General features: G+C 31.5%; 1 protein-coding gene across 23 annotated transcripts in view; it reads left to right on the forward strand.

Annotated features, from left to right (window-relative positions):
• Nucleotides 1-23905, forward strand: part of LOC127730099 (uncharacterized) — a 99698-nt gene that overhangs the window by 33821 nt on the left and 41972 nt on the right. For 2 of the 23 annotated variants that reach the window (XM_052238165.1, XM_052238177.1), the window contains exons 3-6: nucleotides 17849-17908; nucleotides 20730-20933; nucleotides 21774-21887; nucleotides 22349-22438. The exons of 9 other annotated variants lie outside the window; for them this stretch is intronic. In XM_052238165.1, coding sequence (XP_052094125.1) covers nucleotides 17849-17908; nucleotides 20730-20933; nucleotides 21774-21887; nucleotides 22349-22438 — 468 coding nt within the window. Of the gene's footprint in view, nucleotides 1-15757; nucleotides 15889-16550; nucleotides 16713-17848; nucleotides 17909-20729; nucleotides 20934-21773; nucleotides 21888-22348; nucleotides 22439-23905 lie in introns of those variants that run through there. 12 more of the 23 variants (XM_052238164.1, XM_052238176.1, XM_052238168.1 and 9 more) reach the window with 11 other exon arrangements.

Here is a 23905-nt window from a genome sequence, read left to right on the forward strand (position 1 = left end):
ACTATACTGTATGGTTTTTTTTCTCATTGTTGAAGGTGGTACGGTTGCCTACATTGTATATATAACTGCTTACATCCACTTCATTTGAACTTTGGGGATAGTTGTCACATTGGCAATCATACCACATCTCCTTATTAAAAATTGTTGAGTGGTCGAAATTTGTATTTCTTAAGAAAGTTCCAATGTTTTCCTCCCAGGTCACCCAGTTTTAATTGGATATTTTCACATTTTGCTGTACCCTTGGATTTGTGTTTAGAGCCAACCAGAGCTTACTGCCTGTTGATGGGTAGTTGAAGACCATATTGTGAGCTCTAGGTGTCTTTTTGTGTATTGTATATGGTGATTTGGTGATGTCTTCATGCCATTGTCCCATTACTTTGTATAGGCAGCTTATAAGTCAACCTTATCTATCAAAGACGACAAATGATGGCCAAAGCTCTCCTGGGCTTTTGTATAGTCAGACGAGAAACAAGATATAAACTGACTTGGCTTGGTATAAACATGAATATTTAGTAAACTCGTATAAATTCAAGTCAAATTAATATTTTAAGACAACAAAAAATATAAAAGTGTAAAAAAAATTGTTTTTAATAAAAGTTGAAAATATTATTAGGGCCCCGCCAAATGGCGGCGCCCTATAGTGATCAGTCTGTCCGTCCATCCGTCCGTCCGTCTGTCTGTCTGTTCGTCCGTCCGTAAAAAATTGTGTCCACTCTATATCTAAAGAACCGTTACGATTTCAAAGTTTATACTTGACATGTATATTAACCAACACCAGAGGGTGTGTCATAATGTATGTACAAATTCCTAGGTCAAAGGTCAAGGTCAAAAACTTTGGTTTCAGTTGAGAACTCCATTTCCTATTGTTAAGATCGTGTCCGCTCTATATCTTGAGAACTGTTATGATTTCAAAGTTTATACTTGACATGTATATAAACCAACACCAGAGGGTGTGTCATAATTTATGTACAACTTCCTGGTCAAAGTTCAAGGTCAAAAACTTTGGTTTCAGTTGACAACCCATGTCCTATGGTAAAGACACAAATTTTTTAATGCACATTATTCACAGCGGGGCCCACAGAGATGGCTCCCATCTCAATGATATCTAGTTGTGTTTGTGAGTTGCCGTGGATAAAGGCATGTTTTATGGTCTGGGTTAAAAAAAAAGTATTAACTTCGGGTACAAATCCCTGCCCCACCCCAGAGAATCAAATGGTTGCTTCCTTGGGAACAATAGATATTGAAGATGTTGAGAATGAATATCAGATAATATTTTTTTGTTCTGTGGCGACGTTAAAGGAACACCAATCAGTCAATCGATCTTTATGACTATGGCTTCAGTTGTGTAATATTCCTTGTTGTGAAAGTTCATTTTCTGCTTTGTGTAGACTTATTAAGACTTGGAATAGATCTACGAAGACTAATGAACGGTCATGTGTGGTTTTGCAATTTTATATGCCTACCGATGTCTAGATATGATACGATGCTACCGGACAATAAAAAAACCACACATGTCCCTTTTTCATGGAAAATTAAACTGTTACAGTATATTAAAGAATACAAATCTGGCTCTCTTTTCTGTAAATACAAATTAAAAAAAAAATGGGTTAAACTAAAGCTAGAAATCCTAATCTCCCGACATCAATTCATTTAAAAAGACCATATATAGATATAAGAAGATGTGATACGAGTGCAAACGAGACAACTCTCCATCCAAGTCACAATTTGTAAAAGAAAAACCATTAAAGGTCAAAGTACGGTCTTCAACACGGAGCCTTGGCTCACACCGAACAGCAAACTACAAAGGGCCCCAAAATGACCAGTGCAAAACCATTCAAACGGGAAAACCAACGGTCTAATATATATACTTAACGAGAAACGAGAACACTTATAAACCACATCAACAAACGACAACTACTGAACATCAGGTTCCTGACTTAGGACAGGTGCAAAACAAATGCAGCGGGTTTAAACGTTAATAGGTACCAAATTCACCCTTACCCGAAACAATAGTGTAACATATGACCTTAAAATTTAACATTGAAGTGCTAAACATGCATTGAGCCTTGTTTAGGCACTTTAATAGAAAATAAAGAGATGTGGAGTAAATGTGCATGGGACAACATCGCACACAAAACATAGAAAAAATGAAAATTATCAATGAACAGGGCTTTTATTCCTGTTCTTCACCTTGAAAGTAGTCGGAGGTTCTTCATCGAGGCAACAAACCATTCATACCATAAACCAACAGCCACACACCTGACTATGTGGATTACAATGTGTTGCTTTATCCTACATATGTCTTTTGATGTTGTCCGTAAATACTAAAAGTCTTACACTGAATCTATATATTTTGATATATTGTCGAAAAAATAAATAAAACAAAACTTGCGTTTTAGATTAAGAAAGGGTCCGAAAGAAACGTTCAGAATGCACAATTTTGCGTCATTTTTTCCAGATCTTTTGGGGGCCTTGGGCCCTAGACCCTTCGCCCAAAATATATTTTGCTTCACTTGTAATAGAGGCTAGTTACTGCCCTTTCTTACCATCTTAGATCAACCTTTCTAAACTTAAAAGTAAATAAATAAATACATAAATAAATAATCTTTATTTCAAGAGGATAATCCCATTAGTTAAAACTAATCCTCCTGAGAGTCCTCAAAATAATTATAACATATTTATAAGTACATACAATATTATAATGATATATTATACACAATATACAATTGTATCTAGATAATAATGAAAAAGCATATTAATTTGCACAATTGATGAAAAATTTGTAACATTTTGTTTTAAAAGATATAAGTGTATTACTCATTTTTATTTCATTTGGTAAACTGTTCCATATTTGAGAACCAGAATATGTAAATGTTTTCTTTAAAAAGTTTGTTTTTGGTTTCTGAAGATTTAATAGTTTTTCATCAGCCGAACGTAAATAATTCTGATTACCAATAAAATGAAAGTTTTCTTGTAAATAGTTAGGAACCATATCATTTAATGATTTAAATACAAGTATTGCCTTTTGATATTGAATGCGTTTTTCCACATTTAACCAGTTTAAACTATTAAACAACAAACTGGATGATGTCATTATGTCAGCTTCTACTATAACCCTAGCAGATTTCTTTAATAACTTATTAAGTTTATTTATTCCACTTTCATAGCAACTTTCCCATACATTGCAACAATAATCAAACAATGGCAGAATATAAGCATTAAAATAAATAATACGTATATGCATAGGTAAATATTTTCCTATCTTTTTTAATAAATTGATTCTATTTGATATTGTACATGACATTTTATCTATTTGCTCATTCCAATTTAGGTTTTTGTCGATATATAAACCGAGAAGTTTTTCACAATCTACATTCTCTATTTGTTCATCTGAACTTTTGATATCTAAACTGTTCCCAGTTGAATAAAGCCTCTGTTTAATCATTGATTTACACTTTTTGGCATTTAGTTTCATACAATTTTGCGAACACCAGTTTTCAATTACATGAATATCATTTTGAAGGTTAGCAGTTAACTGAAGTACATTATTACCTTTACTATGTAATGTAGAATCATCTGCATATAAATCTATTAATAAATTTTTTATGTTCAGTGGTAAATCATTGATATATAAAATAAATAACAGAAGGCCAAGGATAGAGCCTTGTGGTACACCAGTTTTTATGCATTTAGTATTAGACATGACGTTATTGACCTTAACTTGTTGACTTCGTTCAAACAAGTATGACTTAAACCAGTCTAGTGTACAGTTTGAAACATTATAATATTCAAGCTTTTTTAATAAAATAATATGATTAACCAGATCAAAAGCTTTCTTTAAATCTAAAAATATAACTCCGTTTATTTCTCCATTATCTATATTTGCTAACCATTCATCTACTAATTTAGTAAGTGCAGTTGTGCACGAATATTTAGGTCTGAAACCTGACTGTGTAGTATTAAGAAGGTCATTACTATTTAAATATATACACAAACTATCAGCTATATGTCGTTCTATGATTTTGGAGAGACAAGGCAATACTGCTATTGGTCTATAATTATCAGGATTACAAGCATCGCCACTTTTAAAAATTGGGCAAACTCTTGCAGTTTTAAAAATACTTGGATATTTACCACATTTGATGCTTAGATTAAATAAATATGTTAAAGCTGGTGCAATGACATCGCTGCACATACTCAAAATATTTGGTCCAACATCATCTAAACCAGTTGCTTTAGACTTGTCAAGTTTTTTTAAATACATTTTTACATCTAAAATACTCATTTCTGGTATAATGAATTTTTCACTACCCCTTTGTAACTTTGATTTCACAAATTTGTTGAGTACATCGAAACTTGGACCTTCATCATTATTACATAATTTGTTATCAACTATACCTTCAGCAATATTTGTGAAATGCACATTAAATGTATTTGCTATATCAACATCATTTTGAATTACACTATTTTTATATACCAAATGCGTGATATTATTATGTAATTTTTTTGGATTTAGACTTTTGACATACTTCCAGATAGTTTTACTATCTTTACAATTGGAGATAGCATTTTGGAAATAATTTTTTCTTTGCCTGTTCTACTAAAAATGTGACCTTATTACGCCAAATTTTATAATTATATATATCCCCAATTCTATGAAAATAATCTCTTTGGTGTCTAGCGCTATTTATATCAGAAGTCCACCACTCTGGTTGTTGAGTATTTTTCACCCTTTTAATTTTCTTAGGAGCATGCTTGTCTAGGGTGCTCAGAAATAGATTATACCAATAATATAGCTGCTTCATCAACATCTCCAATCGATTCAATGAGATGAAAAGGAGTATTTGTTAAATTGTCAATAAATTTATTTTTATCAAATTGTTTGAATGATCTATATTCTATGTACATATGCTCCATTTTTGATATTTTTGGGTTAAGTTTTCTTGTTACGCAAACAGGATAATGATCACTGACAGCATAACTAGGCACATTTGTTGTTAAAGTAAAGATCACGCACTCTTATTGTTCAGATTGATAGACTTTTGCATCCGTCGACATTAACTTCGATTTAAATACTATAGATCTGATAACCGCTGTGCATGTATACTTTAACGACTGGGCTAGTTTTCTTATCTGTTTTAAAAGTAGTAACCTCCCTTGGTAATGTGATGTTGTACTCAATCTATCTAGTTGTACCATCTTTATATAATATTATATTGTACAATTTAAATTTATGATTCGTTTGATATTTAAATATAATATTTTTTAGTAAAGATATAAACAAGGTAATTTGAAAGGCTTTGATTCATTTATCATCGTAGTTCAATTCATAAGTCAGGCGGTCTATTTTGTCTACATTATGTTGAAAGAACACCGGAGTGTTTACATTGGCATTATTTACTATCAATGACTGTGAAACAAGAAAGGACAACATTGTACATTATAAAACGAGAATAATTAAAATTACATTCAAAATTCATCATTAGTGAAATTAAAAACGAAAAACGGAAACACATTTGATTTTCATTTAGGTTTTAGAGAAATCAAAAACAAAAAATGAAAACACTTTCGTTTTCCGTTTTGGTTTTAGAGAAATCAAAAACGAAAAACGAAAACACTTTTGTTTTTCATTTTGGTTTTTGAGGAATCAAAAACGAAAAATGAAAACGCTCTCGTTTTTTGATTTTTGTTTTTGATATTTCAAAATGAAAAACGAATGGACGCAAATATACACGGACCCTCAAATCGCACAGTTCTATTCATTTGGGGTGTATAAATACGAAGTCTCTGTTGTAATTCCATTACTTTTGTCAACTTTGAAATTTAAGAATTATACCAGTTCAAATCGCACAGTGCTATTCATTTGGGATGTACATCTACGCAGTCTCTGTTGTAATAACGAAACCTGCGTCAACTCTGAAATTATTGAATTATACAAGCGTGGTTCGGTCTTTAATTTGTATTACTAGTTTCATAAAATCAGAATAGATTGATATGATTCATTTTACATCATCATGATCATACTGATAAAGTATATCTGTTATCCGAAATATTTATTGATACTTATATTTACTGTTTCCTTTTTTAATATTGGTTTAGTTTTGTACACTTGTTAGGCACATATACCGTTGTTCAAATTTGTAATTTTTTCCTTATCTGCGTCGTATCGCCTATTCTAGACGAACCGGTACATATTAAATTTGCTGGTTGGTCCTTTTTATAGACTTCTATATATATATATATATATATTTTATCAAAACGCATTTGACTAGCAGGTCGAACAACGGATGTTCTTAAACCCTGCTGACTGCCATGGCGATTGCCAAATAAACGTATCACCAGATGTAACAAAATGGATCTTAATATTTAATTTAATACCAAACAACGGATGTTCTTAAACCCTACTGACTGCCATGGCGATTGCCAAATAAACGTATCACTAGATGTAACAAAATGGATAAATACAGCACAAACAACATTTTCCAAAAGACCAAAAAAGTGAAAAAGTATATTTTAACAATTTTATATTTTAGTATATTTATACCAAAAAAGTACTTATAAAATTTCATGACATGGTAACCAATATTTGCAAGTTTTTTTTATATAAAAATGGAGAAGATACAATGGGAGCAATAAAAAACAATACATCAATGAAATAATAAAATGGTCGAAAGAAAAAAGACGAACAGCCCAACAACAGTCCACAACACAACATATAAGAAAGTTTTACTTAGTATTAACAGCAACCAGATACAAAAACCTGATTGAACTCGGGTGTTTCTGCTTTACTATGTCACCTGTCATATCATGTGGTGCGCTCGACTCCAATCTTTATTGACTAGGATTGTTAGTTTTCCTACCGAAGTTCGGTGGTTCTATCCCGGCATTCCGGCCTCCTCGACCCGTAAAACTGACCGCCACGAAATAGCACAATAGTGCTGAAAGTGGCGTTTAAACACCAATCAATCAATCAATCAATCAATGTCATATCATGTTGCCTATCTAGTAACATTCTGGCTATACAGGTAAGTGATATCAGTTGCCATCAGAAATAAAGAAAGGATAACATAATTGTTACTTCGATAAATGGAACATTTACATATTCACCTGACTGTTTAAAATATATTCCAGTAAAATCATGGTGGCGACCGTATACAGTTCCATCACATTTACTTCCAAATTGGCCAGACAGAACAATTATTTTAAAAACTTCTTTGTTAGTATCAATCATATATCACGGTTTGTAAGCCATGGAATATCGCATTAACTAAAAGATGTATGTTTCATAAGCACGTTCGTTTAAATGTTACTATATACAAATAGAAAGTACACAATGAGAAAATTTCATTCCTCTTTTTCTAATTGAGAAGGTTACTTTTTTGTCAACTCAAATTGTCAAGATATGGAGCAGACCTACTTTGAACATTTTTTTAATAACTCAGATTTGGATTATTTTTTTCGAGCACTTTAGGTAGTTTCAGAGGAACTCTGAAGCCCGGTTTTGATTGCTATTTTAATAGATATCAGTAATTTGGAAATAAATTTCATTAAAACCAATCTATATAATCTTGTTTGTTATTACCTTTATGAAGTTTTTGTATCCATTAACAAAGTGGAAGATTACGTTCTTCATCTTAAGTTGATATTCAAAAGCCCATTGACAATAAACATGTTTAAACCTTTACAGGATTTCCTTTAAAGTAAGTGCTTTTTTAAGTATATTTTGGATTGCCTATTGATGGTAAGTAAGGCTAATTATAGATCAATACATTGTGGGTTCAATACCGTAAACAAAACTTCAAATGTTTTTTTGTGTAAAAAGAAAGGAGATAGTCATGATGGGTTACACACTCAACTTCTTATGATTTCTTAATAAACTTATCATAAATACCAGGATTAAAATTGTGTGCGTTAGACGCGCGTTTTTTTCTACAAACAGACTCATCCGTGACGCTCGAATCAAAAATGTTAAAAAGGCCAAATAAAGTACGACATTTAGGACACAAAATTCCGAAAAGTTTTCCTAAATACAGCTATTTAAGGTAGTCTATTCATGGGGTAGAAAATCCTTTGTATTTCGAAAAAAATAAAAGTTTTGTAAACAGTAAATTCATAATTATGACGTTAAAGGGTTGAATGTGTTTTATCAAAATAATTTGCTTTGATAATGTAAAATCATCATTAAAGCGCAATAATCCTTTTTGTTTCAATTAATTGATTTAGCCATATCAGCATTTGTGTTTATCATGTATTGTTGATCACTTTTTTACAGATCTTTTCTGTCTATCATATATTTTACGGTAAAAAGCAAAAAATGCAAAAATTGTAAAAAACATCTTTGTTTAAGGGCTTTAACATCAGGATAGTCAGTTGACGGGCGTGTTTATCTTATATTGCTGTGTTCAAATATTGTTATTAGGGCATATGCATGTGGGTTTAATTTGTCAAAAGTCTTTATTTTAGTGTCATAACTCAAACTTTGCGTCAATTGATGATTGGCATTTTTGCAACTCGTAACTGCTCATCATTTTTGCTGTTCAAAGTTTCTGTCTTCTTGCATTTTTAATATTTTTCATTTAGTTCATTTCTTTCGCCACTTAAAGGCAAAAACTATTATAAGAAGTCATCCAATGTTTTTTATGATGGGGAATTTTTTTTAAATCTTGTATTGCTGATTATTTTTGTTGATACAGTTTCTTCGTATCTACTAGTATTATATCTAAACATATATAAATAAAACAAAAACATGAAAATTATTCACAAATTGTCATTGACTGGCAACAACTTCTTTAAGGCGATATTGGCACTTTTGCGTTTTGCTGTTTACATTTTTACCTATTTATTTTAGTATTAAGGAACTAAAAACACATAATTTAAACAAGATATCACAAGGATCATTCTGCAATCATTTGGTTGAAATTAGGCAACTGGTTTCATAAGATGTCGCTTCCTCTTTTATTTTACGAGTACTTAAATCATCTTTTCATCGCATATTTTTGACTCTATGCTACCATTGTATTGATCGACATATTTCGTTGCACCTGCAAAGCAGACGACGGGGCTTTTAGTGTTATCTATGCCTTATTTTTCATTTTTTTTATTATACATGTAGACATTGAGATGATTTAGATTTAAAAGTGTAAAATTATGAGTAAAAGATCGGGTTCGCGTTTTTTTCTCATATGACTCCTTTTTTTTCAGAAAAAATAAATAAATTAAAAGACAATTGCTCAACCTCAAAATGAATAAAGCCATGAAAAGCTTAAGGTTGGTGTGAAATATTGTTTTATTTAATTCCGGTAGGTGAAATCATGCTTCCACAATAAATATCTTCATTTGAGATAGAAGCTAGTAAAACTTAAAGAAATATATGCTATCTGTTTTAAACATCAACAATAAAAACATTAAAAATTAGCAATAGGAAAGGAAAAGTCGTACACTTAGTGACAAATTAAAATCTTTTAGAAATCTTGATACCAAGGTCTTTAAATGAGGACATAAAATACTAGGAACCTCAACGTTAACCGGAAGTAGCAAAGTTTACCCTTATTTCATAGGTAAGTGCATAGAAACCGTATATTTTGGAATCAGTGTGTCTTAATTTATAAACTCATCATAGAAACCAGGATTAAAATTTTGTACGCCGGACGCGCGTTTCGTCTACAAAATTTTGTACGCCGGACGCGCGTTTCGTCTACAAAAGACTCATCAGTGACCTTTGAATCAAAAAGGTTAAAATGGCCAAATGATGTAAGAAGCTGAAGAGCATTGGGCATTAACATATCATATGAAATTACAAGTGACATAATGCAAATTAAACTCCTTATTTCAAACAAAAGTTCGCAGATACCATTTTACGTCCAAAGTGATTTTAATTAAACAGGTAGAGTCTAATTATCTCCATTCACTCAAGAAAAAGTACGTTATATATCTGTTTTGGGGATAAGTGTAAAATGAGCATCTTCCGGCACCAAAATCTACTTTTTCAACTTTTTTCGTAACCAATTTTAATTATTAGAGTTAGTTGTCTCAGCAAAATTGGTTGAAATGTCAAATGTTTTCCTTCTATGAATAGTTATAATATATTGTGAATAAAATATACCAAATTGGCAAGTAAAAAACACAATTGCAAACAAACGTCAACTTAAGCTTCTCCGTTACACAGCTATTGTATTAATATGGGATAGGTGATATCTTATGCGCTCCCGAAGGATACTTCTAGGTAATCAGAAGTCCAAATTTGCGGGAAATCTTATGCTTCTCAGAAACAAATTTGCCCAAAATCTGCCTTTCGCTCATAGTATTGCGCCTTCGGGAGCATGTAAAGGTGCATGGTAGAATAAAGAAATTCAAATTAATGTATGAACGTTTTGGTAACGTAGATGTCGATGGGAAAAATAATTGATTATTTATTTACTAAGTAAGTTTTTTTATACTCACCACCCCCCCCCCCCCCCCCTTCATTTATGTAAGTGTGTATTGTGTAAAGACCTCATACACAGTTTGAAAAAAATACCCCCTATGCAATGCAAAACATAAGTATTGACATGATGCAGGACTATGGTTCATAAATTTATAGCAATACCTATTTAGTTATGTTTTAATTCATTAATAACAAAATCAATATTAGTACCAATAAAGACAATATTCAAAGATCTTTATACAACGTAAAATCTATATTGTTTTAGAATAATATAATGAAAACTTGGTCATATAGTTTAAATGAATCGTATACAAATTTATAGCCTCTATAAACAACATCACCGTGAAAACTATGACGAGATATCCCGTTCGTAATGTTTTACGGGGACAGCCAAACTTCCAAACCAAATCTTTGCTTATGTTCGTAAAACAGAATGTAACGACTAATGATATTGTTCAATAATTTATATGGTGGGAAACATCGATAACTTCTGTCTATCGTGTATTTGTTTGATATTAAAAGCCAAAATAATTTAAGGAGTCAAATATGAAGTTAACTAATAAAAAAAAAGTATATAAAAAGCAAACAAGCCACTGGTTTACTAACAAAAAAAACAGATATTTTTTTATCAACACAAGTTTGTTCCAGCAAGAGTGAGAACAATAATATGTGTCGCCTGCCGCAACTTATGAGTCTACGGAATCCAGTTAGTAAACTAAAAAAATGAGATCGAGGTGAACTATCATGATCAGACTGACATGAAGCAGTAGTGGAACCTGTATTCTTTAATATCATTTTCATTGTTCAAGAAGTATGCTAACAAAACCAAGTATCAAAATCGGTCAACTATGAAAATGATCAAATGGTTTCTATCAGACTGGTCAACATAGAACATAAGACCCCTAAATACCAAAAATCTTTTATTCAAGTCATATATTTCTGACATAAATTGGTTTCATTAAGACAACTGAATCTGAATATTACATTACGCAAAGTTCAACCTTGAAAATGAAGTAAAGATCAAATGACATATCAGACTGGCATGCATTAGTCATCATGCATCTATGTTCCAAATATTACAACTAGGACAAGAAGTTTTATCTATATAAAATTACTAAATGCTAAAATTGAACTGGAATAGTAAACGCCGTCATCGGAAAAGCAAAATCTCATTCGCGACAAGTCAATACAATACAATAATATTTTTTTTCGATTAAAACAAGCTCTTTCAATTGAAGCAGGCTTTTTTTCAATTAAACAGGCTATATACAAAAAAAAACAAGCTATTTGCAAGGCATCTAACTCCGAATAAAATACAGATTCTGAGTCTGACGAGCTGAGCGTGACACAGGATCTGTATCTAAAGAAAATGGCAAGGCTTCTCAAGTAACACAAAACATTCATATTTTAGAAAGCAATACATGCAAATCTTAATTAACAGGAAACAAGCTCTATCCAAAATGTGAATGAGGGGACAATATAAAAATTTAACAGAAGATACTCAAGTTAAAATGTAGGTCATGGTGATCCAAATGCTACGGAAAACTGTCGAAATCTCTAGCAGAAATGTAGTGCTTTAACGTAGTAGAAGATTGTTCAATACATTTAAGTTATTTGACCAATTTTTATATAACTGTATATTGTGTCCATCACACTATAATCTTTGTCGGAAACTTGCGGGAACAATTAAATCAAATTAATTGACCGGTTTTATAAATTGGATGGAACACCCCTGCCATTATTAATAGAAAATGCCCCCCCCCCCCCCCCCAACTGTGTACAGTGATATACTCAATGTTGGTTGAAATTTCCGACCGGGGGTGCAAACAAAAGCTTCATCAAAGATATCAGGCTTATAATTTGGTACGCCAGACGTGCGTTTAGTCTATATAAGACTTAAGAATGGCATTCGAATAAAAACAGCTGGAAAGCCAAATCAAATACTAAGTTAAAGAGCATTAAAATCAAAAAATCAGAATGTTGTGTCAAATACGGATAAGGCAATCTATCCATGGATACAAACAACTAATTGTTTGGAATAATTCAATAAATTATAACAGTAAATTTACAGAAAATTAACATATCAACAATATTTTATATCATCACAAAAACAAGTGGTCTGCAAGTCTGGTCCGTGTTGAATATCTTGCATCCGGACCTTTTTTTTTGATAGACCAGTTGATGAATCTACATACAACCTGACTGGCCTCTGGCCCTAATAATTTTTCAAAAGAATGAGTGTGGCATAAAAATACAAAAATTCGGACTAACCATCTGATCAGTGTAAGTATAGTGAAATTCATTGGTAAATCCAAATAATTATAGCAAAACGTCATCAACCCGTTTCAGAGAATAGGAAAACAACAGAAAATCGATATAAAGTTCAAATAGCTTATGATCAAGCGTAATTTTCTTCAAATTGTCTACCTTTGACCATAACTTGTTATCAGCATCTATTTTTTATAACCAAATATATACAGTTATCCAGATGCAAGAGTCTGAATGTCATCTGTAGCCACAATTTTTGTTTCACACGAGGACGACCCCAAAGATGATTGCTGTAATTTAACAAAATAACATTGTTTTTACAAATGAAACGGGAATACCATCACATCTTTTAAGAGACCATTTATTGTAAATATGAAACAAATATAACTACATGTATTTATGTAATTTTGAAGTAATCGTAAACATATAATACCAACATTACGGAACATACATGTACCATTTTATGTTATCATGCCATCAGCTCATATGTTGATCACTCTGCCGCCAAAAATATCCACATGTCCTATAGTGGGCCGTTTAGTCATGACTAAGGTTGGACATGTGGTAACTAATTTGACGATTGACGATAAAATTTGCTTTAATTGTTGCAATTTGTTTTTAAATTTTGCCTTTTATCTTGAAAAGTATAATAGACAGAGAGAAAATTTATTAGCAAATATTATCTACAAATAAGTCAACATGGCGGAAATCGACAGACGACTCCTTATTGGAGTTATTGCCCTTTAATGATGATTTTTGCCATTTTTTTAGTGTAACTGTTTGCCTAATATCATAAAAATTGTAATAGATAGATAGAAATTTAATAGAAAAATGATCAGCTGGACAAGATCTATTAATAAGTCAAATGACCGATATCGTCAGTTGACTCCTAATTGGAGTTATTGCTCTTTAATACCGATTTTGAACAATTTTTAGTATTTTTGTCTTTTTTTGAAAATAAACTGACAACTCCATACAAACAAAAAACAAAAAGACAAACAACAGTATATACAAAACACAACATATATAAATAAAAACTGAACAACCACAGGCACTTGTCTCTGAAAAAAATCCTATATAACTTTATATTAAGGTATATAGGAATTTTTTTCAGAGACAAGTGCCCGTGTGAACAATACAAACTCCCCCAAAAATTGGTGGTGATCTCAAGATAGAGAGACACTTTACATAGCAAAAATGATCAGCAAGACAAGATCTTCAAATAAGTAAAATTTTGCGGAAATCCTTAGTTGATTCTGTATAGGAATGATTGCCCTTAAATGACGATTTTGTACACTTTTTTATGGGGGTAAAAACTAAAAAAGAAAAAAAGAAATTGTAAACAGAAAAAATTCTCAGCAATACAAGATGAACAAAAAACGATATTTTTATCATGAATTCTATTCTAGTCCACATTGCTCGAGAGTGTCCACTGTTCAAGATTCATATAGATTTAGGTGAGCGACACAGGCTATTAGAATTTCTAGTTTATACTTATGTTTTATAGAACAAAGATGACGCCAGTGACTATACGTGTTGATTGGACTTAAAATCGAAAACAGGAAGTCAATTAAGTCTGTTTACAAATGAATAAACAAGTAATAGCTTTTCGAAAAAAGCTAGCCGTCTCTTAGCTGAAAAAAGTGGAAAGTGTTCTCGCTTTGTAGATTAATTCATTTAGAATAGCCTTGCATATTAATCAACACATTTTACCACACACGTTATGAAGCCGTAGTATATCGTTGAATGTTGTGTGTCAAATAAGGTCCTTATCGTACTAATCCTTCAAATCATGGTTGTAAATGCTTTACATGTTTGTTAAACAATTCATTCTCTCATCATGAAATATCATAACCATGTACAAGTTTTCTTATGTTTTTCATGTATAAAATGTACGTAACAGTGAACGACTGGATTCATGGATTGAATGTGAAACAATCATGTGCGTGTTAACAAAACATCGGGAGATTTGGCTATTTATAGATAAAGGTTACCTGTGTATCGACATGCATGATTTGTGACTAGGCAAAATCTAATTGCTAAAATAGAGAGTACAAATCCGATACTCTACGGGATTGAAAGACATTTACTAGGTTTGGATTGTCCCAACCAATCAACGAACTTTAATTATTCACGTCTCAGTAATATCTTCCAATCAGGTAGTAAGAAGGATTCAGCCCGCAGATTGTCCATCGTTCAATTCTTAATAACGTCTCCGAGGAGACGTTAACAATTTATCGGCCGTAGTAAGGAAAACAAAATAAGAAAAATGTTCATAAACAATTACATATTCAGAGAACTTCATGTCAACACAACAAATGTACGGTATGGGTCTGTCGTTGTCTTCCTTCACTGTAAATACTTTGGCGCAGAGATATATATTATTTAGTTTATACAAGTAATTATATGCATTGACATTTTTTACACAAGGATCTCTTGTTTTAATTACAGTAAATAAAATATTTATAAATCATGCAAAGACATAAAATAATACATTCCCATACATCGTGTGCGTATTTATGTGACGATTTATTTTGGCAATGTGGTGTATTTAGTTTCCTTTGAGAGTTTTTTTTAGTTTAGTAAAATATATAATGAATGGTTATGAGGAGGGGAATAGCAAGTTTAAAACATTTCACATATAAAACAATTAAAAAAAAAGGTCAAAGGTCCAATTAAGGTAAACCTACATAAAAACCAGAAGCAGATAGAAATCCAACAACCACTACATGCATTGCACAACAGTCTACTGGTTAAGTATAATAAGTGTTTCAGTCTATGATTCAGATTTTTGTGTGTTACTTTCTATTTGTGTTACTTTTGTTGTCTCTTTTCATTTTGATCAAAAAAAAAATAAGACTGAAAGACAACCTTTCCAACTTTATAATTCATATTATTCAAAATAGAGCGAAATCAGATTATTTGACCGAGAACATGAGGAAACACTCCTACATGTATATTATTAAACATGAGTCATAGAAATGTGTCCGTATTACTCGGTGAATGTTTCAATCCATTTTAATTTGATTTCAATTGTTTTTTTTTGTAAACGATGTTTCCTTCCCTATTACAGTCTCCATCCAGGAAACAATTATGCACAAAATGGCCATGTTTTCTTCATATTTTATATAGCAACATGTCGGCATTGATTCTGGTTTTTTGTTTAATTTTGTTCTACACTTTTATTTCTTTATCAGGTATGTAACACTTGATTGTCTTATATATCTGTTTATAATAGAAATTTTGGAATTTGTAAACCTTAATGTGATAATTTTAAACATTCACAAATTCTCTCAAATTTGAACGTGTTGCAAAAGAATTTTATGCATTAGAACAGCGCTATTTGAAAGTTATTTATTAAAGTTGGTAAACATGTACAACAAAATATATCCCGTTTGTCGTAGTATTCATCTCATTTTTTTCTTTCATGAATGAGTTCTTACAAAATTATCATAACGAATGCCCTATTTGGATCCTCTTTCCCTTAAACTATCCGAATTACCTATCCTGGAGTTACTCAGTTATATATTCCTTTTTAATAAATGTTACATGATTTTTTTTGTGTCTTTCTGTCACTTTCTTGCCATGGTGTTTACTATACTGCAATTTACATTTCCTAAAACACCCTGGTACATGCTTTTCTCATCTTTGAATTTGTTATATTAAACATTTATTTTAAGGTTCGAATAATCATGCTGTCTAAAACACAATAAGAAATATAAAACCCTAGGAGATGCAATGGGCCAAATCCTAGATAATAGAGTTTTATCTTGTACATCCCCAACACAAAATATTGTCCAGCTTATTTTTCTAATTTATTTTTAAATAATACATACCTTTTCATTTCTGTTTGTTCAAGACGGCCAAGTACAGTGGTATGATGCCGTCAATTTATGTAAACAACAAGGACAGATATTACTTCCGGAAATAACTAGCAACGAATTTAGTTTTGGATACAGACAGAATACAACAATGTGGACATCTAGTTATATTTTGTCTGTGAACTATGTTAAACACACAGGTATGCATAAATTTAAGAATGCATTATACATGCACAAGAAAATTAGAATTCATTTTTTTTTAATTTTGAATTATATACTCATTTTATATTTCATTATTTAAGCACATACATGTAAAAGATTGTTGAGATAAAGAAGAAAATAGTGATTGAAATTATTTTCAGACCTTATCTTTGGAGTTTATTATCTCATTTTTTGTTATTTACCTTTATTTGTCTCTTGTTAATCGATTTACGAGATTTGAACATCGACAAACTACTGTCGCCTTAATTTATCATAATATCGTTTAAAAAATAATACTGTCATTGACTGTAACCATTTGGTCTTACAATACAAGAGAACAATAAACTTGTTCAACCCAATCACATGTTGTATCTGTACCAAGTCTTTAATTAAATATTTTTTCTCCCTTCAAAAATGTTTTTTCTTGAATTAATTAAATCCTTCCCAAATAAACATCAGTCCGTTAGTTTTATCGTTTGAATTGTTTTACATTTGTCATTTCGGGGCCTTTAATAGCTGACTTTGCGGTATAGGTTTAACTCATTGTTGAAGGCCGTACGGTGAACTATGATAGTTGTTAATTTCTGTGTCATTTGGTCTCTTGTGGAGAGTTGTCTCATTGACAATCATACCACATCTTCTTATTTTTACATTTAAATGGATTGACCATTTAGTTTTCAGAAGACAAAAAGATTGAACGTATAAATTGAGGTTAATGAAAAGCTCGGGTGTCCTGGAAAACAAAAGCGGGAGATTTTTATTTTGTCATCGGTAAAGATTTTATGAAATGACTGAAAACTGAAAACGTCAAATAAGCATAAGTGTGTCTTCCAAGAAAAATCTAGTTTTAATTTCCCCGTCTTAAAACTAAAATGGACACAAACGTGGTACTTCGATACGGACTTATGACAGAAAACTTGATTTTTCGCATTTAGTTGCGGAAAAAATCTACAGAATATAGAAATTAAAAAAACCTTTAGGAAAATAGGTCTCGTGGTAAGTTGTTATCTTTAATTGTTCAAGAATCAATAGAAAACTAATTTTTTATATGTTGTTATTATCATGCTCTAATGAAAAATAAAGACATTTTAAACTGGTTGATTCATAAACTGAGTTTATCATTTAATGTTTTTAGCGCTGTACGTTGAGCAAATACCAGTAACAGAAGCTCATCGGGGACTTTGTTATGATAAAAGTAAGTGATCTAATAATTGTATTGCGTGTATATTTCATAAGAATCCGCTGAAAGCAATCGCGAAGCATTCCAACATCAAATTGAATAAATTCAACATTCATGACAGCACGTGCTTCCCATGACAACGTTACAATAATGCAAGGAAAACAAACGAAAAATTTGCTATAACTCGTAACTTCATGTTTGTAGCTTAAAAATGTAATTATAAAAATGGAATGCTTCATTTTGTAATGTTAAAAAGTTGTAAAAGCCTTAATCGTGTGCACATTTTTAAGCGCTACATACAAAATGTGATTCGGTCCCAATAACATTACAAAAAGAAGCATTCAATTTTTATAATTACATTTTAAGCTACTTTTAAAACATATTTATCTTATTGGAAAAGTTCTTTCGTTATGCTGGTACTATTAAAATGTATACAAGTATGTGAAATGAAAAAAATATTAAAATTTATACCGTAAACAAACATTTAAGTCTAACGATGTCATCACCCAAAGAACTTTCCAAGACGTTACATTTCCATTCTTAGCTGATTTATCCTTTTCCTGATCTGTTTGTTATTTTTATTCAATCAACGTGTGAGCCAGTTCTTCATTGGTCAAAATTTCGTTATGACTTCAAATTTTCTTGCTTTCCTCTGAATTTCATATCGTGATGTCATGAAAAAAACGCCCATGCCTGATGACGTTACATGAAAAGAACATATCTTTTTTGTAGATTACTGGTTACAAAGAAGGATCAAGTTTGACTGCATATTCTTTAAATCTTTAGAGAAACAGATACTACCACCAAATATCGTGCAATACGATATTTTTTTCACTCTCGACAGTTAAATTTCAAATAACTGAAACGCTCGGCGAGCCTGGCGTTTTAAATTAGAAAATTTTAACTGTCTAGAGTGGAAAAATATTGTATCACACTCGATGCATTGGTAGAATCTATATTCATATTTATATAATTTTTTAACCATGTCTTCTATCCGTTGATTATTGTCTCATAATCAACATGTAGGGTGACTTATTCTCGCTTCTTCATTGGATAATGTTAAATTATGTGTCAAATTTTCCTACTGTCTCTTTCTTTACTATTGTGGCGCCATGGAATTTTCGTGACCATGGTTAATGACGTTTAACAAAAAAAGCACTATTTGTCAGATCATTGAAAAAGAGATCATAAGGGGATAAGATTACATCACTGAAACTCGTGCAATACAACATTTTTCCACTTTTAACAGATACATTTTTAAAAATATTGAAAACGCTTGGGAAATAATAGATAATTCTTGGCACTGAGATCCCGATCATGTATTTCAGTGACTGACTTTCTTTCTCGCACCATAACCTATTTCTCAAGTACGGCGACAACACAACTGCCTTTTTACAGCGGATGACCGTGAGGGCATTCCGGTGTATTGTTATCGCCTAGATTTACATTACGTAACTTTCGTTTTGGGTTTTTAACGGATCTATAAACCTGATCAATACGTAGACATCATCAAATGCATACTAACATTCCTTATCACTTGTTATAAATTTATTTCTTCAAAGAATACTCATCAAATACTTTTTAAAGAAGATAAATTAATAATATTAAAATGTTTTGTTATATGTATATACTTATAAGTAAAAAGTCATTAAATCTATGCACACACATGCAGAAGAACGTTTGCAATCTCAAGGAACGATAACTCTGCATGCATGATGAAACATTTTTTGCGGGAAAATATGAATGCCTACTCAAATCCATTCTATTTGAAAAAATCGAATTATTACAGAAGAGTGTCCACCATGCACTTGCACAGCACTATTATTAATATAGTAGAATAGAATGATATACAAATGCATGAAAATTATATATACATGTAACTGTAATACACAAGTATTAGTATAATATATAACAATAAACCAGAGTATACTGATTTGTATCACTACAATATAATAGTCATTACGGTGAGGTTGAATTCCCTGCCATTAATTTATCATCCAAGCACGAACTTGTCCCAGAAAAAAATTATATCTGTACATTAACCTCACTTTCAGGTATAGAGATGTGATTTTTTTTCTGAGACAAGCGCTTGTCGGACCATCCACAAGAACTTGCGGTCAACCGATGTTCAGTACTTCAGTACTTTGATTAGTCTGTTGATCTGACTGACGAAATATTTTACTGTTTCAACTTTCAAGAATATTGTGCACAAACAAAAATACAATGTCTGCTTACATTTTAACTACACTGTGTTTACTTATTTGTCTTTGCTCCATACGCATTTCTCGTATTCACATTTCTTAGAAACTCTCTTAGCATAGGGTTGGGTTTGGTAAAGATTTTAAATATTGTTAGAGCTATAAGATTAAGAGAGGCCTGAAGTGAATAGCTAGAACTAAACAGGTTAACAAAGCGAGCCACATCTATTGTCTTAGCGGAATTAGTATTAAGTCGAATATATAACGAATTACATCTAATATAAACTCGGCTCGACAATGTACTCGTTTTCTGTTAAAAGCTTTGAGTGTATAATGAATCACTTCTAATCTAAACCCTGCTCGACAATGTACTCGTACTCGTATGATCCGTTTGTCTTTTAAAGAAGAAACAATGGCAATATATATATGAGTGACAATATTTATCAAGTTTAAATCTGAATTTATTGGTAATTGTTCACTGACACAGCATTACAAAAACTTAAGATGAAATATATTTGGACATGTTTACTTCGTTAACGGCCTTTGTCGTTTATACACATCGACAGATCAAAACACATGAAACCATTATCTTAATATACATGAAGTATGTCTTACCATTATGATATGAATGTTTGCAGAGAATTCGGATAAACTAATTGTCTTGAACATTCCTCTAAACTATTCCTATCAAGACTTCAAATGCAGGTGGGATTACATTGGGTCAGGAAGTTATCCCGATAATTTACTAAATATTACAAAACTAAGCGTTGTAAGAGAAGTGATTGATGTCATGGACTTTGGACAGAAGTATTGGCTTAGTGACATAAGCGAAAGCGTGTATAGTAAGTATATTTTGTATGAGTTTCATATGTTATGGGACGGTAAATGAAATAACACAAAAAGAAAAGATTTTATCTCAGGATATATGTATTTGCTTATAAAACGTGGACATAATACATATAACTATTTTGTTTTTGTCAAAAAGGCATAGAATGAAGATTTCCAGTATTTCAATATTAAAATATACTAGTATACATGTGAATATTGTGATTTGCCATGTGTAATACCATTAACGGTACCTACTTTACTGCACCAGCTGCGCATTTCGAAAATAAATGTCTCTTCAGTGAAGCACAAGGCCAAACTATTCTAGAATCCAAAACCTACCTAGTACATAATTTATAGAGCTTAAAATAGATAATCGAGAAGACCAAAAAGTAAAGCGGAACAAGGACAAGGAATCAAAGAATTGGGATATGCATTCCTTAATTTAAAATGCTTTTCTAAGATTAAAACGGCAAATTTAAATGAAAACCATCAGTATTGTCAAGCCAGTACAGAAGTACTGAGCGTCTTGGCTAGTTATACACTCGGTTAACGCTTCCTTAATCCTAGATAATAGACGATTAAAATCACATTGTATGAAATATATACATCAATCAATCAATATTTTTGAAGTTTTTTTTCCTGAGTCCCTACTTGGAAGAAATTTTTTACTTGAGCTCAGTTAGAAACAAGCTATAATAGTTTACGTGTTCTTTATTTTGGAAGCATGTTCTGAAACACAGAAGTCATGTGCATCCTCTCTAGGCATGTATTCAGGGTTTATGAATTAACGCTCCCAATATTGTTTTTTTTTCAAACAAATATCGTTGTCTTATTTTTGTTTTGATTTTTTTTAGGTTTAGTACAGCAATGTGAAGTGTTTGTTCACGTAGCAAAATCTACATTGAGTAGGAAGTTTTATACTAAAATGCGTTATTGTGATGATATGAATTCTTATAAATGCATTGATGGTAAGTTTAAAATCTTGATTTCTTTTTTTGGAAGACATTTATTTAGAATTTGACGATATACACTTGTATGTTAATAGTATCCTCTATTTCATTTATGTCATGCTTAAGTTTGTTGTTGGGTTGTTGTCGCTTGATATTTATCTCACATCTCATTTTACTCGTTCATAAACAATGATACCTAAAATTGATTGCCATTTGTTACGTGCTTAATTAATGTATCTGAGTATTGCATCTATCATGTCAATAATGAAACAGTTTATTACCCCGGAGACTTGATTCACTCCATGTTTGTTCGGTGTTCGTCTGTTTGTCTGAAGTTATATATCTGTGTGTTCATTACAAAATTGACGGTTAAAGTTATTAAACTGCTCTTCTTCATGAAAGTCAATGACAAATACCTCAATTATACCTTCATTTATTACATACATAAGCATAAACATCTTCATGATGAATTTTCATAGGAAAGAAATACAGAACAGCTGTCTCACTGGTAAAATATCTACACCACAGCCATTGGAATGATCATGGAAGGAAGAGGACGAATTACTCTGGTAAGTTTAAGAGATATATGTCAGGATGAAAAAATCATATTGTTCGAAAAAATTCGAAGCCTGGAAATTTAGCTCCAGCATGGGGTTTTGATAAATATGATTATCGAACATTATCCGTTACATAACCTAAAATGCAATGATTTTGATGCTATTACTTGAGCTAAATTTCATGACTTTTTTTACTCACACATCCTCCATACTTAATTTATTCACTAGTAGCAAGATTATTTAATTGAGGCTTAGAGTATGCTATTGAACGCCTCTTCTGTTGGAATTCGAGCGAAATCTCTTTTATACAAAAAAGAAAGAAAATGTATTCAAACATACAGGTAATTTCTCGTTTGTTTTGCTACAAAGAGTGGGTAAGTAGACTATGCTGTTGCCACGTGTATCATTACTGCCATTTCAATGTAACATTTTTTTTAAAGTTTAACAATTCAATTAAAAGAAGGAGGTGTGAGATTAACTACTTACCAAAGGTTTAAGCACCACGAATTCCAGCTTACTGTATAAACTATGTTTTATGTACAATAAAGGAAGAACATCTATGGTATGAATATACATATAAGTTCTTTAGAGCAAAACCTTTTAAGATTCGAGCTACACTATTTCATTTGAAAGGGTGTTGTCATCTCCCACGTTCGCAAAATTTTCGTTCCGGACGAAAAAAATTTAATCGAACTTATGATGGTAATTTGCGATGGAAATAAAAGAACTGTATTGATGATTATTTCCTGCATGTTCTTCCTACCATATGACTACGGTCAAGCGTTTGTTTGGTGTTTTTTTGTTTTTTGTTTTTTGTTTGTATTTTTGTTTCGTTAGTTTTTCTAGTGTGAAGAATGAGGGAGGCTTTAAGAAATTTCCAAAGTGCACTTACAATAATCGTACAGTGTAGCACAATGCCGTGATTTGTTATAAACATAGTACTAAATACAAGTAAATTGCATATGTAATACTATCAATAGCAATTGTGATATATCAACCATCCGTGATGATAGCGATATAAGTCACGTTTTTTAAATTTGAAAATTTTTAAATGAGTCTTGCTACTAATATAGCATGTAGCATACACACGATTTGCTACAAACGCAGATTTCCCTTTACATGTATAAACAATGTCCTGTACAAAGTCATAGGATAATGGACCTTCAAAATTAATGAGATCTTAAGAGCTATCCCTCATTCTCAATCCATATTTTAACGTTTATCACAGTTTTGATTTAGAAGAGAAACCGACATTGTTACAAAATACAAATAATTACACCATTACTAACACAATTCTATATTATTATTCTTACAATGGTTAGAAAGTACATGAAATAACACCATTACAAACTTAATCCCAATTCTATAATCTTTTTTTTAAGAATTTACCTGTGACGTCACTTTTTTGGCGTTGATACATTCGTGTGACGCGCAGTTTATAATTCTATTGTGGTGTACTGTCGTAAATCAATGGGGTGT

Source organism: Mytilus californianus, unplaced genomic scaffold (assembly GCF_021869535.1).
Source record: "Mytilus californianus isolate M0D057914Y unplaced genomic scaffold, xbMytCali1.0.p SCAF_2, whole genome shotgun sequence".
NCBI lineage: Eukaryota > Metazoa > Mollusca > Bivalvia > Mytilida > Mytilidae > Mytilus > Mytilus californianus.